Source organism: Aythya ferina (assembly GCF_964211825.1).
Source record: "Aythya ferina genome assembly, chromosome: 14".
Classification (NCBI taxonomy): Eukaryota; Metazoa; Chordata; class Aves; order Anseriformes; family Anatidae; genus Aythya; species Aythya ferina.
The window spans coordinates 4,245,518-4,262,740 of NC_140312.1; the positions used below are offsets into that span (position 1 = coordinate 4,245,518).

The window sequence follows — 17,223 nt, forward strand, 5'->3', positions numbered from 1 at the left end:
CTACAATGCCAGCAAAATCATAAATCCAGAAGTTAAAATCAGTGCAGACTTCTTGCAGTAACCCCCTGCCTCATTATGCACCTGATGTAAAGGACTACTAAAATTGCTAACTTGTATTTTCCTTTGGAAAGAATAAAATGCTTTGAGACATACTCCGCTGTGAATTGTTCTTGTTATTAAATACCCCTTTGAGAGCATCAGTTCCCTTTTAATATCAAAAGATCCTGAAGATGAAGCAGCTTGGGAGAAGAGAACAGTGTTAATGCTGTTCCCTTCCAGGTATATAAATGAAATGCTTTGAATCAAGTCCAGGTGAAACCTTTATAGTTAAGAGACAAGGGGAGGTGCTGCTCTCACTGCTGTTGAATTCAAGGCACCTGCAGCAGGAGCAGAGCTTAGCACTAAGGCTGTGTTTTGTTCTCTTTGCTCTCCAGTAAGAGGTGGAAAGGGCCACCAGACTTGATGAGCTGCTGAAATGACATGAAATGGTCAAATTTAAATTAATTTTTCTTTATTATTTTAAGTGGGGATGGGAGAGCAACAAAACATCATTAGTTCTAGAAAAATCTTACATCAGAATTTGGCTTTGCAGTACAAACCCTGAAGTGGCCAAAGCAGGAGTGAGTAAGGAAATGAAGAGGGGGCTGTAAGTCTGTGCAGAAAGGGCCAAGTGGCCATGCCAGGAGCAGACTTTTCTCTTTAGGGTAGTGTGAAATGCCTGAACAGAACTTGGGTCGCAAATGCTGTGTAATGTATTTTAGGCATGTCACTCAAAGCCTCAAGATCCTGTGATTTGTTAGGCATCAGTCTAGCCAAGAACTTCAATCTGCATTTAATTTTGATGAGGTGCTTGTTAGTTCAGTCACTCATCTCCATCCCGAATGCTTTGTGGCTAATGGCTTTGACAGAGGCACTAAATCATACATTTCAAGTTTAGCCTTTCTTCAGCTGTTTTTTCTATAGCCTCAAACTTTCTTCCTTTGAACGATTTTACATACAGATGAGTTTCTTTTGAGATTGTGGCAGTCAAGGGCTGTGGAAAGGTAAAGTCTGCTTTGAATTGTGATCCGTCCTGCTGCCTCCAAAGGAAGAGCTCAGCACCTTTCATGTCTCCGTTCTCCAGCCTCTGCTCATCAGTATCCGCTACTGCATTTCACCATACTTTCACTCCCAGTTTGTATGCTTCTAGAAGTGCAGGGCCATTAGTAAAGTGAATGAGCAAATTTTCTTGTCAAGCTGGAAATAAAAAATAAATAAATAAATAAAAGCATGTAATTGAAATGGTTCCAGAAAATAAGATAATCGTTGCATCTTAGTTGGAGACATGGGGGCTACAAAGAAGCAAAAGTTACTGCTGGAAAACTTAAAGTAATGGTTTGTACAGCCCCAGCACCATGGAGAACATGTCTGCAGAGTTGTAGACTCAGAGATGAGCAACCTCACATCTGCAGCATTCAGCATCTGGTTTAAAAAAAAAAAAAAAAAAAAAAAGTGGGAAGCTGCTCCATGGATTAAGAAAACTTCTTCAAGACAACCAAGGGAATTTAGTCTTTAAAACAGGGCTTCTGTTTTCATAGTTTATGATATCACGATTGGATTCCTTCTGTGGACATGAGCTTCTATATAGTACTAGTCATCACTGTGACAAAGGTTATACTAGAAGAAAACTTTAACTGAGATGAAAGAACAGAATTTCTATTATTTTAGCAGCTGAATGTGTCATTACATCAGTCGGTATTGTGTAGCAAATTGCAAGCTGCAGCGAAATTGCTTTAAAATATATCTGTATATATTTTTCTAGAACTGTGATAAAGTCATTCAGCGGTGCATTGAAGTAAATTTCTAGTTGAATTGTTGTATCATATCTTTTCTTACTATGGTATAGAAACAGATGGTAGTTATTTTTCTTAAGTCTCCAGCAAAGCTGATGTGATCCCTTCCCTTGTAAATGTTTTCAAGTGAAAGTACACATGACCAAAATGAATCTGCATTGTAACATTGACTTGTGGTTTATAAAGCAAACTTTTAATCAGCTTACAACAGTATGCTGATGATAATTAGTAAATGTTGTAGCAGCCAAGTAGTTCATTATTATAGGAAAATGAGTCATTAATCAGAATCAATTGCACGTTTTCCAATAAGACTGTAGAGCAGATGTCACTTCATACTTATTTTTAATGTAGTCATTGAGTAGACTGTGGTACAAATGCATGTGTAGAATTGGGGATGCTCTGTCACTCCGGTGTTCCTACCAGGACTGTGACTGATCTGAGAATAACAGCTGTTCTGGACCTGGCATATCAAGAATGCTGCAGCACGTACAGAGTTCTTTGATTTTTATCTATACCTGGACATTCTTATAACCTAATATATATATAGCAATTGTTTTGAAACAACTTCACTTTTAAATTATTGATACTTGGTCTTAATCTGAACTTTGCCTGAACAAGAATTTCTTTTCATAAATGCCTTGAAGGACTTTGTTCCCTGAAAGAGAGAAGGGAGCAGTGCTAGCCACCTGTGGAGCTACCAGACAGTAGGTTACAGCGGAGTGTCTTTGCAGGCATGGAATTGGAGACCCAGTGAAAACACAACTTGGTTTAGTGTCGCATGCATGCCTCACCAGGAATGCGGTGTGGTTTAACAAAATGCTGTAATTAGAAGTGAAGTAGTTACAAATCAAAATTGCCAAATATTGTTTATCTAACAGTGTGAACCAATTTACAATATCAAGATAGTCTACTCCCACGTGCTATATAGAAGTATCAGTAAGAGATATACTAAACTTTCTTGCTTTAAATAAATACTGTGTTGAAAACCAAGCTATGCTTTATTCAGAAAAGCTTTCATTCTTCTGTTTCACACAAGCAGGTTCAAAAAAACTGCTGCCTCTTATTTTACAGCATTCGACAAAAGAAAGGAAACTTGGCCCAGAAGCACTGGACTGGACCAGCTAACATAGTGAAATGCAAGCCTTGCCCCATGATGCATGCAAGCCCTGTCTGTGGCTCTGATGGACATACATATACTACCAAGGTAAGTTCTGTTCGTGCCCTGAAATCCTTTTAGCAGTGACTGTGCAGACTGTAATATGAAGATCAAATGGCTTTAGTTAATAGGCAGCATTAAATTTAAGAGTACTGTAATTTAATTTACAGTAGAGCTACTGTAGCTCTTAGTTTATTTCTGTAGAAAAAGTGCTAATAAATTTACACATTTACGTATTTGAAAAACACCAAATTAAAATGACAAACCAGAATTTTATGACTTTCATGATTCATGTTTCTGTAAATTGCTTGTTCTTCCTAAAAATGTAGAATGCTTCCAATATCAATGATGCAAAGAAAGGCATCTGACCAAACTGACTTGGTCACGCAAGATGGTTCTAGGGTAGTTCTTGGCTTGGTTTGGTTTTATTTTCTTTAGATTTTGTCCCCAAAAGGTAAAATAACTTGACAGTATCATTGTTCTGTAATAGGTTGTTTTGTTTGTTGTTTTTTTTTCCTTCAGGCTGTTTTGTTAACATACAACAATTTGTTTACATCTCTTTTAATACTCTTCTGTGCCAGATGCAGCATATATGGTACCATTAAAAGAAAAAAAAAAAAAAAAAAATCCCATAACCCAGGGCATTATCCCAGAGCAGGACTAAATTGGCTCATTGTTATACTAAAAATATGATCACCTTAGGGCTTGATTCAATAAAAGAAGCTGTCTTCACAGCTATTCAACAGTCCAGATTTGTTATTATCAAATAAAACCTTCCATGTCTCAGATACATGTTCCATTACCAGTGTTGCAGGCATTGGAAGTCATGTTTAGGGTTATTATCAAATAAAACCTTCCATGTCTCAGATACATGTTCCATTACCAGTGTTGCAGGCATTGGAAGTCATGTTTAGGGAATGCCCCTGAAGTTTTCTTCTCTTTCTGGTCCAAGGTAATGTTTGACACCCAGTAAAACTACGCTTTAAAACCGAAGAAAAACCTTGGAGAAATACAGGAAAATAAAACCTTGAAGAGGGAAGGATTCTTTGTTGTGATATAGGTGCAGTGTCATCAGCACAGTTATTCTACATTCTCTTCTCAGCTGGGCAGCTTGTATACCTCATCCATTAATAGATGCAGGTATTAAAATGCTGCCACAGCTAATTCATTTAAGCCTCTACCCTATTCTGGCTGAAGGATTTGCATGGCCAAAGAAGAAAATCAGCAGAAATTTTCTCCTACATACAGAATACACAAAAAGTATTCTAAGTTGCCTGTTTAAACAAGCTGCACTTTTTAATACTCTCTAGGATATTTAATAGAGTAATGCACCATTGGTATTTAGGATTAAAATTGAGCTCACATTAAAATCGATATTTTTGCCTCTAAACTCTTGAGAGCGTGTGGTAGAGTGGTCTGTAGTAAATAGCCTTCACTGAGTATTCAGTCATCCTATTGAACTCACTTCTGTGCATCTTGCCTGTGTCACTGGGAGGAGTTTTATTTCTACCATAAAAGCCAAACACTTCATCCAAAATCCTTCAAATGTCATAAATTCATCAAGCTACTGTGCTAAGCTACAAGACTGAGTGCTACAATAAAGACCCCAAACAATTCCTTTTGTTGATGTGCTTCACTGTCAGACATTTCTACCAGAAGTTGGGTGTTTGAGTTGGTTGTGGTTGGCTTGTTGTTTTTTTTAGATTTGTGGAATACTTATTCAGAAGCAACACTTGTTTATTGTGTTTTTAACTATGTGTTGCTTCTGTCCTAGTAATGGAAAATTGTAGTATTTTGTTGAACTTTTAAAGCACAGCAAGTTCTTTTCCTCGGCTTTTGTCCCCATTTTCTTCCTCAACCTGGAGCACATAAGGTTTCGTTGCTTTTTAAATACTCTGATGGCTGGTCACAATGCATATTTGTTGTTGCTTTTTCTTAACTTTTTTATTGAAATCTCCTCCAGTGTCATGCTGGTTGGTAAACCTATTTTATGACATTCGGTCCTAGCAAGAGGATGCACGTCTTGTTAACCTTTACTAAATAACAGAGGTGCTCTATAGCAGTGCTATTGTTCTCTGCTGTATACAGCTTACAGCACTGTAAACCTGAGAGTGCATTATTACAGTAGCCTGTAGAACATGGTCGCTTCTATACAACTTCATCTAAAGGTTCTGCTTTGTTTATCTGTTCTCAAAGACAAAATGATAAATGAAGTGAAGATACTTTAGAGTATTAAAATTAAGTAATGTATTTTTAATGTCCTAACAAATAACATTTTTACTGTAAGTACAAACCATGAGTTGGTCTATCTTTTATGAATGGATTACTATAACTGCTTTCCCCAAATTCCTCATTAGTTTTCACCAGATGATGTTGTTCTTCCTTCTTGCTTTAATCCATTTGATCCTGAAGTCACTAAAATCACAGTTCTCCTTGGTAATTTTTTTCCATGTGCTGTGCAGTTGGCAAGTATTATTTCTGGCACTGCAGCGCTGATGTGTTCCATTATTGACTGTACAAATACAACAAGGTGGACACTTGAGTGTGGGCAAACACCATGCTGCTCTGCATTCATGTGTATGTATCTGTATCTGGCTCTGCATCAGCTGCTTTGTGCATGTGCAATGATATGCTGGGCAAATGAAAGGGTGGTTGTTAAGCATGTAAGCAAAAAATGGAGAGTAGCCACTACATTTCAGGGAAAAAAGAGCCTTCTGAAATTGTCCATTGGCCATCTACTCATGTAGTCACAGGCAGTATGCACAGGCACACACTGGTGTTTTAATCCTTCCTGGCTCAGTTACATTTTGCCTCTTCCTGCCAGCACAGGGGTAGGAGATCAGGCAGAAGACAGGTTTTGACTGTATTCATAGCCTGGCAAGGCAGCATCAAAGCGTTTTGCTAATGACTGGAGGATACTGATCAATGCCATCGGTGATGTTTGTTCTGGAATTGCTTTTTTCTTCCTTTGGACTTCTAGCTGAGGTAAAAATGAATGAAAATGGAATAATATAGATGAAACTTGTGTGTCAGTAATTACACAGAAATACAGATTAAGAGGAAAAAAATATACACATCACAGGCTTTTGTTTAGCCACTTGATTTTAGAATAATTCTGGCTGGTTTTGAGAAGAGGACCATAATGATCACTGCTGGGCAAAACTGCGAACAAAGTAATAAGAAAGGAATTGAGAACAAGCACAAAACTTTATTGTATTATTATGGACGTCTCGTTTGCCTTCAGTTATCATCATTGTATCCCAAAGCTAACAGGGTTGAACTAGGAAATGCATGGAGAAAGGCAGCAGTGGTTGTCAGAGGTGTGGAACCTGCAAGGAAGCACAGAGTTCTGAACACTTTTGTGTTATTTTTATAAGAAATCATAGCTAATCATGGAAAAAGAATGTTGTGCTTCATAATGCAAGACCTCATGAAATTAAGTTAGTTTTAAAATAAATGAAGTATTCTTATTTTTTTTCAGTTCAGAATTGTAAAATTCACTGCAGCATGGTATTGTGCAGGCTGAAGCTATAAACGGGATTTATATGAATCCACAGGGAATGGATCCACTGCAGGCTACTAAACCTCTAGCACACTGAGTCCCTAAGCCAGTGATTACCAGAAGCTGGGATGATTGGTATAGTTGGGCAGGAATGATTCGTTCTGTTCCTAATTTGCTTTTTCTTTTACTGCTTTGTAGTTTTCTCACTCTTCTTAAGGATCTGCAATTTGTCCCTCAGCCTAGTATCCTGCCTGCAGCACAGAGCTAGTGTGGCTCTTGGGTTCTTACATCAAAGTGGAGGCATCCCTGTCTTTAGATGAGGCACACAGATAATGGAGCTAATGTACTTGTCTTCACTGAAGTACTGCTGTTTAAGAAAGTATATTCCATTTCAGCTTTGAGTGGGATTGAAATTTCTTTTTGAGCTGGTCCTGAGTATTCCTTATCTTTGTTTTGCATTTTTAGTTTCTGCTTCAAAGATTAATTTCACACCTTTAAAACAAAATTAAGACTGCAGAGCATGAGCTGGAATGACTTTTGATAAAGCTTGCGGAAGGCAGAGGATTTCTGTTTGTTGTGCTCTATTTTCCTGGAAACTAAGAAATCATTAAGGATTCAATTCCAGGAATGTTACTTCCAATGCATTTTTAATTGTTGTTTTTCTAATGATGCCTTAGTCATTCCTGAATGGATAAAAAAAATCTTCCAGTCACACAGACGATAGTGCTTTTGCTATCTTGCCATATCATTTTACTGGTTTGCACTGTTTGCTAATCCTCAGGCTGTCACACTCTGTTCTAGTGCTTTCTGTAGAGATTGTGTTTTAAAAGAAAGCATTTTATTTACATTAATTATAGTGCTGATGATTCTGGAGACTGTCTGCCTATCCTCCCCCCCCAACTATAAGGGATTGGGATTCTTCAAAGGCAGCCATTTGCAGAGTAGTGGAGGAAATGTTCGGCATGGGCTATGTTCTTGAACACATTTACTGGAACATGACATTATGGCTGGACATCTCTAGAGACACTCAGCAACTGATGCTGTGCATAAAAACCATGAAATAAAATCACAGATCCTTGCTTAGGTTAACATCTTATGTTAACATCAGGTCTGAGTATCCTCAGCATAGCAGATCTTCTTGATGTTTTTCTAACTGAATGGATTTTCATTAAAACCAACTTTATTTTGATTTATCTTCATATATAGGAGTAGCACTGCTTCAAAGGCTCATCACTCTTTTTAGGTATAAAATCTTTCTGGTTCTTTTTCGAAGTGTTTTCAAAACTTGCCACAGTTATTTATCTGGGTTATCTTATCAGCTTCATAGAAGTGCTAAAGCTGAAGGGAATTAAATGATGTGGCTGTGGTATATAGTATTTTTTCCTTATGTTCTGTTGTTTTCCAGATAACAAGCTTGTTTTATGGTTGGTGGGATTCTTTAGTGGTGCCAGATATTTCCATGTTGTGACATGACACGTTGAACACAGATGGAAAATCTGGTCTGTATTTACTCAGTCCTTGTATCCTGTTTCCAGTAATAGTTTCTGGCACTTCTTGGACATGTAAAACTTTGTTACATATCTGGCAACTTTAGAAATTCTTTATCATTCTTTTTCTCTAACTTTGAACTCTCTAGGCTTTAGGTTTATCAAAAACTTCACCGAGTCCACCTACTGCTTGCAGTGCGGATGTTTTAAAATATGTGAACTCTCTCCCCTATTATAAGACTTGCAAAGAGTGATTGCTGTTTCCTGGATATAAAGAGCTCTATTTAATACTCTGACAATACAGAACGTTTCCATAGTATACTGCAGTCAGTGTTCAAAGCTCTTTAAAGTACTAATGAATTAAGCTTGTGAGGTAAGGAAGCCCTGTAAAGAGCACTATGTAATTAGTTAATGTTTTTGTCAGCAACACATTAAGAATAATAACTGTGCAGCTGTCAGTTTTACAGGAAGTTTAATTAAGCTAGTTAATAAAGCAATTACCTGAACATGACGATGACTGCACTTAACCAATCAGAAAATGAAAATAGGGATGATCTTAAATTACAAAACATACCACCTCAATGACTAATGTACCCTTCAAAGATGGAAAGGTACATTGGTATAATTATTATGCTCCTAATTAGGTACATTGTTGTTCTGCAAATTTTAATTAAATCATTGCAAACTAATTAAGTCTGTGATCATGTCTTTGTTTGAAAATGGAAAAATCACCTCCTGTTGTCATAACATTAGGTAACAAATTTGATATTAAGGGATGTGCAAGAGAAGTAATTTTCCAGTGATCTTGAAATGGGAGAAAAAAAGAAAATAATGGCCAAAATAACCAGACATTCTTAGTTAAATGTGTGCATTGTGAGGGCTGATGTATTTAATTCTGAGTCCGTATTCAGAAGCACAACTAACAAATATTTATAAAGTGTCCAAGTGTGGAGAATCTTTAGTGCAGCATGGTTAGGGTTTTTATAACCCAACTCTCCTGGATTACCTGTCCTCTGGGCCTGCGATGTTGCTATCCAGCTGTGGTGTCTGTGACTCAGCCTTTCCAAGAATACACCTAATGCTGCTCCTGATGGAAAACAAGATACTCAGCAGAGGCTTAGTGAGCTGCAAGACCTGTTCTGTCCTTAGATGGGTAAAAGGCTGGATGAAATTCAGTGCTAACTTTTTGCTTTGGATTGGTTCTGCAAGGGGAGATTGAGGAAAGACAGGAAGAGGAAGAGACAAGGTCAGATGTGGTTAAAAATCCATGGAGAAGAGAATGATGTCAGCTTTATTGTATTTGTTTTCTGTGTGAAACTTAGATTTCCCCCCCTCTTTTTTTTTTTTTTTTTTTAATCTGTGAACTCAATTCTTCACTCTGAGTTCAGAGTTTAGGCCCAATGTAAGCTATGGTGTAAGCTCAGGCCTGAACCCCTGTATGATGGTAGATCTGGTGTGTTACCTAATTCTTCTACTGACCTGTGCTGCAAAGAAGAAACGATTTGTATCTTCCCCTTTCATATCTTGGAAAGATTTGGTCCCTCACACTAAAATACTGTGAGAGCTACTTTGAAGTCGTAATGAAAAAAAAACTTCAATGTTTTTTGCTGTTTGTGTTAAATATGTCTAAGATGTGACAACTCTAATAGTAAGCTTATTGAGGTCTTCTGATCAAGCTGGTCAGGATTTTTAATGGAGTATTCAAATGTATTTTTGTGGAAACTAATAGATTTCATGGAATATGACTGGAGTTTTCCACAGGAAAAACATCCTACTGTGTTGTTACAACTTCCATACTCAAGCAGTAGGTTTTCAGTGTTCACTTCTGTTTCATTGACTTGATTCATTTTGTTTTGGGGGTTTCCTACCTCTAGCAGCAGGTGTGGAGTCAGCATCACTGACTTTATTCTCACAAGTAACAGGGAAACTCCAGAAGACCTTGGGAAAACTAGAACCTGTCTGATATTGAGTGGTTCTGAAGATCACTCACTTGTCTGGAGCACGTCTGGCCACTGTACTTCTAGCAAGGTAGATCTTCCCTCTGCCTGTAGTCTGGGCCAGTGAGACTTGAGTCCTGCAAGCCAAAAGCTTTGTGAAGTTGTTATTGTGGAGAAAAGCCCTGGCTAATAAACCTTGTCCTGCAGAAGGCAAAACACAGAGCCTTAAACTCTGCAGCTGCTGCAAGGCACAGTACATTTGGTTTCAAGCACGGGTTGAGAAATGTTATTTGATGAAGTGGTATTTATCCTAAAGACATCCAATTGTTTGTTTACATAGATGTATATGTTTCTCAGCATGGTCACAAGGAATGAGCAAAGAATTGAGAATGAGGGAGATCTCAATTCTTACTTGAGGAAGGATGGGATGGCTTTCATCAGCTTGTTTGAGAATGAATTTTGAAAGGCACAGATGGCATTTAGTCACCATCTGTGACTTTGAAAATTTATCCCTTCACCTCTTAGTTTGAGTTTCCCTGCTGCCCAATTAGATGTGGAAATTCATGTCTTTGAGTGCTGAGCACTTTTGGAGGGTAAAGTAAATCACTTCTGCACAGCTTTGCTCCCAAGTTAAGCAAATTTTAGAAGTAATAGAGAATATTGTGCTTAATTTTCTTTATTTTGTAATAGGATTTTTGGTCCTAAGTTTGGGTTTATTCCTGTATGTGTTCAGTGCTGGAAGCCTTAGTATTTTTGTGGGGCAAATTGCAGTGATATTTGGGCTCTTTTTAAAAGGACTTGTGGTAACACTACTGTCAAGATAAAGTAAGTTATTTGTTACCAATATCGTTATAATCCCAAGGTTAGAGACTGGTAGGCTCAAATGTGTTGTCACAAATAAGCAAACAAAATCCTGCTCTGAGAACTAAACTGAGCTACTGTCCCCAGTCTTAACTGTGAGCCTGTGGATTTGATGTGTTCCTGTGCAACAAGTCTCTTCAGTTGTACTGCTGGCCATTGGTTAGTGTATTATCAAAGGCATTTCTATGTAAGTAAAGGGCTGTGGTATAGAAAACTATTAATTTGGTAACAAAACATGTACTTTATACCATGAACTGTCACAGCCGATGCAGCTTGCTATAATCCTCTAGATTATACTGGCTCCCCTCCTAGTTGTCTCTTTTTGTATAGCATGTAGGGTACATCTGTGTTTCTGGGACCACAGTTTTCTCTCTTACATTAGTAGAGGATTAAGGAACTCTTGCAATTATTAGAGATCTTGCAATTTCACATCAGCAGGACTGAAAGAGGTTTTGACCCCATCTGCTAAAATTAAAGAAATATCTAATGAGCATTTTATATATAAAAAAAAAAAATAAATAAAATAAAGTTAAATACTGAAAACAAATGTGTCAGAGGTATCCTAAGTCAAACCATCTGATGTTTAGTAGCTCATGCTTGAGGGCAAGTATTACAAGGAATGATACGATGTCACCAAACAAGTCAAGATGCTTTATTGTTCATCAAAAAAATTGTGTACCTTGTAAGGGATATTTTTGTACGTGCTCTAAAAATGACACTTATTGCTTGGTCAGTTAATGTACTCAGAAAAATGTAGTTTCATCTCCTACTTTCTTTCTGGTGCAGCTTTTAGCCCCAAGCCAAACAAATCAGTGCTTTCCCCTGGTACAGTAACCTTTGTTAAACTTTGAGGGAGCTGGGAACTATAACTTCTGAACTCTGTTCAAATAACCAAGTGATCCAGCAAATTCTTCTGCTTCCTTTCAAATCCCACTTAGTTTTGTGTTGACCTGAAGAAGCTGCTGCTTTTTGGTAATGTCAGATAGTAAATTCAAAAACCCTAGCAATCCTCTACCAATTTTATATCATAACTGAGAGTAGCCAGGCTTGCATATCCACTGATCTGTGCATTGTGACAACTTCTGGGACAGCTTCCCAGTTAAACTCTATGTATATGTGTATGTTCATAAGACTTTTCACCTGGCATAGTACTAACTGTGTGAGCAGCTGAAATAGCTTTTCCTCTATTTGTTTATTCACCACAGAAGGTTCTAAGAGCTCTGGTCAGCCCTTACAGGATAAGAACTACCTGGTCACGTTGCAAGCTTAGAGGATCTATAAAGGAGTAAGATTTGGTACCCATCTTTAGACTGGAAGACAGTGGTCTATCATCTATGTTTTACAAAGTAAATGAACACTTTGATCTAGAGAACAAGCCAAAGACATTTGTGTTGGTGATTTTTCTGTGGCTGAGCTGTTTTTTATTTTATTTTCACAACCATATTAGATTATTTTAAAGTGTATTTGTTGCTCAAGTACATCACCAAAAATGACTTGCTTGGGCATGTTTACCCCAAAGGAGAGAATGCTAGATGCTGTGTGAATAAAAGCGTAACTTGGGACTTTTTCTTAAATGTGGGGAAGAAGCCAGCACAGAATGACAGAAGACAATGTACTTCTTAATAAGCTTCTACATTAAAATTACAGCAGGTGCACAGGGAGAAGGAAGAAAGCAGTGAGTTGACTGTGGCTTGTGTACTTTGAATTATTGTGTCAGTAGTGATAGATGGAGCAAACAATAAAATCTGACCTGTCACACTATGCTTATGAGGCTATGAGCCTTAAGGCATTTGTAATTGGTTTCAGCCAGCAATGTTAATGAAGGTGGATGGGAAAATTAGATTATTTGAACAATACAGACTGCCTTATATTTTTAGTATGCAAAAGAAGCAAAAGAAAAGGCTTGAAACTCGGAGGCTGAAGCTGTGAGGCTTGTTCTCTGTAAACTCTCTTGTCCCTTCATAATAGAGCAGGCAAAGAAATAGCTTTTAAATAACAGGTTCACACTGTAGAATGTAGGTTATTTAAAATGGTTCTGTGGGGCATAGTTTTTAAACAGTGTGTGGGAGGTGCAATGCACATAGTTTCCATTAATAATAATGGGATTTATGTGTGTACTTTATATTATGCTTCGTGCTCAAATGTGCCCCTATAGTATAGACTAGAAAATGCATCCTGAGGCTGACATTACTCAGTGTGTTGTCATTGTGGCATGAAGTGCACAAATGAATGCATTTCTTGTATTTGAAAAATATGTGGATTGTAGACATACAAATGAATTGTTGGAAACAGTAATGCATAAAATAAATCATATAAAAAGTGTTTAGTTTGAGTTAAAAAGAAATCCCACTGATATTATCTGCATAATGCTGAGGATATACTGAGGGTAACACTGGGATAGTTGTTGCATGTAAAATGATATAAGCATTTTTCGATGAGAATTCTTTTCTATAGAAAAGTGTCAGTCTGAGCTCATAATGTTTTCTTAAAAATCACTAATCTGAACATTCACTGACTTTAAGGGAAAGCCCAAAATTTGTAGGGGAACCTGGCTGTGCCCTCAAAAGCATGAGTACCCTGGGCTGCAAATGCCAGAACCTGCTTACTGGTACCTTGCAGGTTTACAGTTCTCCCCGAGCAGAGAAGTAATGAAACAAAGTGGAAGTGGTAGAGTTAGGACAAAGTCCTCCAAGTCTTCAAACCATGGAATCATCTTGGTTACCCTTTGATGGCATGACAAGGTTTGGGCTGTTTTTAGAGACTCCTTTCTTCCTTCATGGTCTTCATGGTCTGTGGAAAGGAGAAAGAAAAGTGGCGATACTATTATGCTGGGAATGGGAAGATGTTTTAGGGGACAAACACAAAGGAGAAAATCGGTTTCCTTCATTCCACTGTTTGCAGGATATCTTATACTGGACCTATACCTAGTTATTATCATTTAGATGATACAAGTGGGCTCCTCTGATCCACAGAGATTTCTTCCCAGAAACAGAATGGAAACAGCTCAACTAGTTGCATTCTCTCAGCTGTTCATCAGTGCCTAACTTAACAGACAAAAGCAGTGCAGATAGTTCAAGCTCCTTGTAGCTATACCCGCTCATTCCTATTTCTGTATAGTATGGACAGTTCTCCAATGATACATACTTCTCCTTTTTCCATTTTAATGTGTTGTTTCTGCAAATAAATATGTAGGGGAAAAGGATCACATTGTCAAAAATACAAGATTCCTCTACTTTGCTGCAATGTAATCCTAGTAAAAGTAGTTTTTGCTGCAAATATGCCTCATACCACATTTTCCCTAGGAACAAAAATCAATATATGTTTTGTTCCAAATGTATGGTAGTGGAGGATATTCTCTTGTTAATGCAATCTTTTGTCTTCCATTGTTGTTACCTGTGCAAATTGAGGAAGGAACGTGAAGTGGGTCACTTTAGGTCTAGCTAGCTGTATTCACTTTTTTTCTTGTAGTAGATTGTAATGAATAGGTAGGGAAATAAAGGAGAAAGGGAAGTTTTCTAGTTTGGATTTCAGTAATGCTAGCTGTGAAACTTCAGTATGAATTTCTGCAGACCGATAGAGCAGATATCTCAAAAGACTCTTAGTAACCTGCATTCTCACCTCAAAAAAGACCTTTTGAAAATGAGTGATTTGAGGGGGAGACAGGGCTGAAATGTCTCTTAAAGAAAAGTTTCCTTGGTAGCATGGACAGGGTAGAGAACCTTTTAAAAACTTTAGCAGTTGAATGGAGATAGTTTTTCTTCAGTCAGTGGCTCAACATAGTTTCAGTTCATTTGCATTGCATTGATGAGAGAGTTCTTAAATGCAAGGAATTATTCATAGGGAAGCAGAAGCTTTCAGAGGAGAGATGACACTGTTATTCAAGCTGTCTCATCCAATTTCTGCACAGGACAGAAAAGACAAGAAAACCTCATAGGATGCAGTTCTAATCTGGGTTCTGCCCAGCCTCGCAGAGTTTGCCCTGCAGGACATCTGCAAATAGATCTCATGTCCTGGGGCAATACATGGCAGCATCAAGCAAATCCTCCCTATTTGATCTTGTCTCTTCTGCAGATTACATCAAACTCCACTTGAGCACCATCAGGATGAACTGGAACCGTTGATGGGACTCAGACAGAAGGGGAATTATTTTTGTCCTATTCTTGTATGTCTCTCTGTGGCTGTGCACCACATGGTTCTTGAAAACTGGCCTGCAGCCTCAATATTTTGTGTTGAGACATAGAATTTCTTTTCTAGCAGACCAGTAATCATATCACGTAATGCATTTTGTCTACCACCGTGTGCTGTTCTGTCTTTAGGTGAATCTGGTCTCTTATTTTTTCTATTTGAGCAGTTTCTAGTTCCAGTTAGGACCTCACTGAAGTATTACATTGTTCTAGCTAACTGGAAAGGTGGAATCTGGATTATTTCTAATTGCTTGTAGCTGCCTTGTAATCTCAAGCATAATTAAGTGCATTGTTTGCACAGCATTCTCACACCTACTTTGGATTAGGGTGTGAGAGGATAGGATAGGACAGACATGATAATGTCCATTTTTTTTAAAAAAAAAAGTTCCTATTATGGTTGTAAATGCTCTGAAGTGACTTTCTTCCTCTGCACTACAGCTCCCTTTGGAGGCTGGGCTGAAATGCTCAGAGCCTTAAAATCGTGAAAAAAGTGCTCTGCTTTGAAACAGGCTTTGGATGGAACTCAAGACCTGCATTAAGTACTGCAGCAGTAACTAAAGTGAAGGCCAAATTTGTGCAACCATTACATTTTGCTGTTTGTTCCCAGGTTGCCTCTTTCTACATCTAGGTCAGTGTGTATCTGCATAGTGTATTACTAAAAGAACTGCCCTTGTTTTTTTTCCAGCTGGATCACCAAGTAATTTACCATCCCTGTTACAGTGCTGTGCTTGTGTTCTGGTATGGGCAGAGTGCCCTTGTGTTCAAGGTTGGTCTCATGCAGACGATGCGCTGTCACAAATGGGCCTGTGACAAAGACATCTGCTCTGGCTTACAGCTGGAGTCCCCAACGCCCATAATTATGCCTACTTCCCCAGAATGCAGTGGAAGCTTGGCTGATTTTGGATTTGCGTGATTACGCTATTTCTGGCTAATTTGGCTAATTCATAGTGTTATTAAAATTTCAGTTTTGTATGCAGTTTTTCCAATTTTCACTACTACCCACACAGAATGAGAATACAAGCGACGAAGTACAAGATTCTCCTTGAAAATCTCAGTTGATAAGTAAGGCAATTTAATATAAGTGTTGGATACAAGTGCACAAAAGACAAAAGATAGAGAATGTTTTCAATATTGTTTCACAGGATGAGACTATTAACAAAGCTAAATTGTAGTCATTGAAATTGTAGTCATTGAGATGCTTTTCATTTTCTTCCTTTGTCGCTTTAACTTGTCTTGAGGCTGGAATTAGTTCTACCCCTAAATTTAAACCTCAGGTTCTCAAGAAAAAGGCAATAGCTAAGCCTGTAGAATTTATTTCTGAGTGGACCAATACTATTGACCCTGTGAAACAAACTTACTGTAACGCTTCAGTTTTAATATTGGGCTAAGGTAGAAGTAGAAATGATACTTGCAGAGAAATAATGGAAAGAACAACTGTTCTGGAAGGGAAGCATTGGCTAGGATGAATGTCTGGAATGCACTGTACTGCTTACCAAATCTCAGTTAATAATTAAGCGATAGCATAGGGATAGTTAACTTCTTGGGGGTGTAAAATTACTAGCTCCTGCAATTCCTGTTTCCATTGTCTGTGTCCCATTATTTTCACCAGTACTTACCAGGCAAAGAAGAGAATCACCGTGACTTTTCATGAGTGACATTTCTTCTACATACTTCCGCTGTGGTTGGGAATAGGCTTGCAACATCTGGAGTCTTAAATATGTGGCATTATTTTATCTTTCAGTACCATTCAGAGTGTAGTTATGATATAAGGTGAAGCTAAAGCTGAGGATAGAGATGTTTTTAAATATATAGCTAGCAACAGCACATGGGAATGAGATGTACCTCCCATGAAATAGTTCTTACACTGCCTTTTAATATCCTGTTTACCAGTGTCCCCACATTTTAAACCTAAAATTAATATATTTTGCCCTGAAAAAAAAAAAAAAAGCAAACAGTGGTATCCCCAAATCTTTACTCATGTTTGAACATGTCATAAAGTGTGCTTTACCTGTTGGTTAAGATTCAGTGCATAAATAACCTCTTGCAAGACTTCTTGATCCAGATTGTAATCAGGAACCTGTCCTTCTTTTTGTGGGCAACTGTGATAGAATTATAAATGGAAGATCACAATAATGGTATAAATGGTTATTACTTACCTTAGCTGCCTTATGAATGATTTTTCTCAAAGAGTAACAAATAAAATTAGTCAATAGGATTAATTGTCTGTGGAAATGACATCATTACAAAGCAAAAGCAACACCAGG

The 17,223-nt window shown here is 37.8% G+C and overlaps 1 protein-coding gene across 1 annotated transcript in view; it reads left to right on the plus strand.

Moving 5' to 3' along the window:
* Positions 1 to 17,223, plus strand: part of SPOCK1 (SPARC (osteonectin), cwcv and kazal like domains proteoglycan 1) — a 287,906-nt gene that overhangs the window by 188,557 nt on the left and 82,126 nt on the right. The window contains exon 5 of the mRNA XM_084535944.1: positions 2,904 to 3,036. Within this exon, the coding sequence (XP_084392070.1) occupies positions 2,904 to 3,036 (133 nt within the window). The remainder of the gene's footprint in view (positions 1 to 2,903; positions 3,037 to 17,223) is intronic.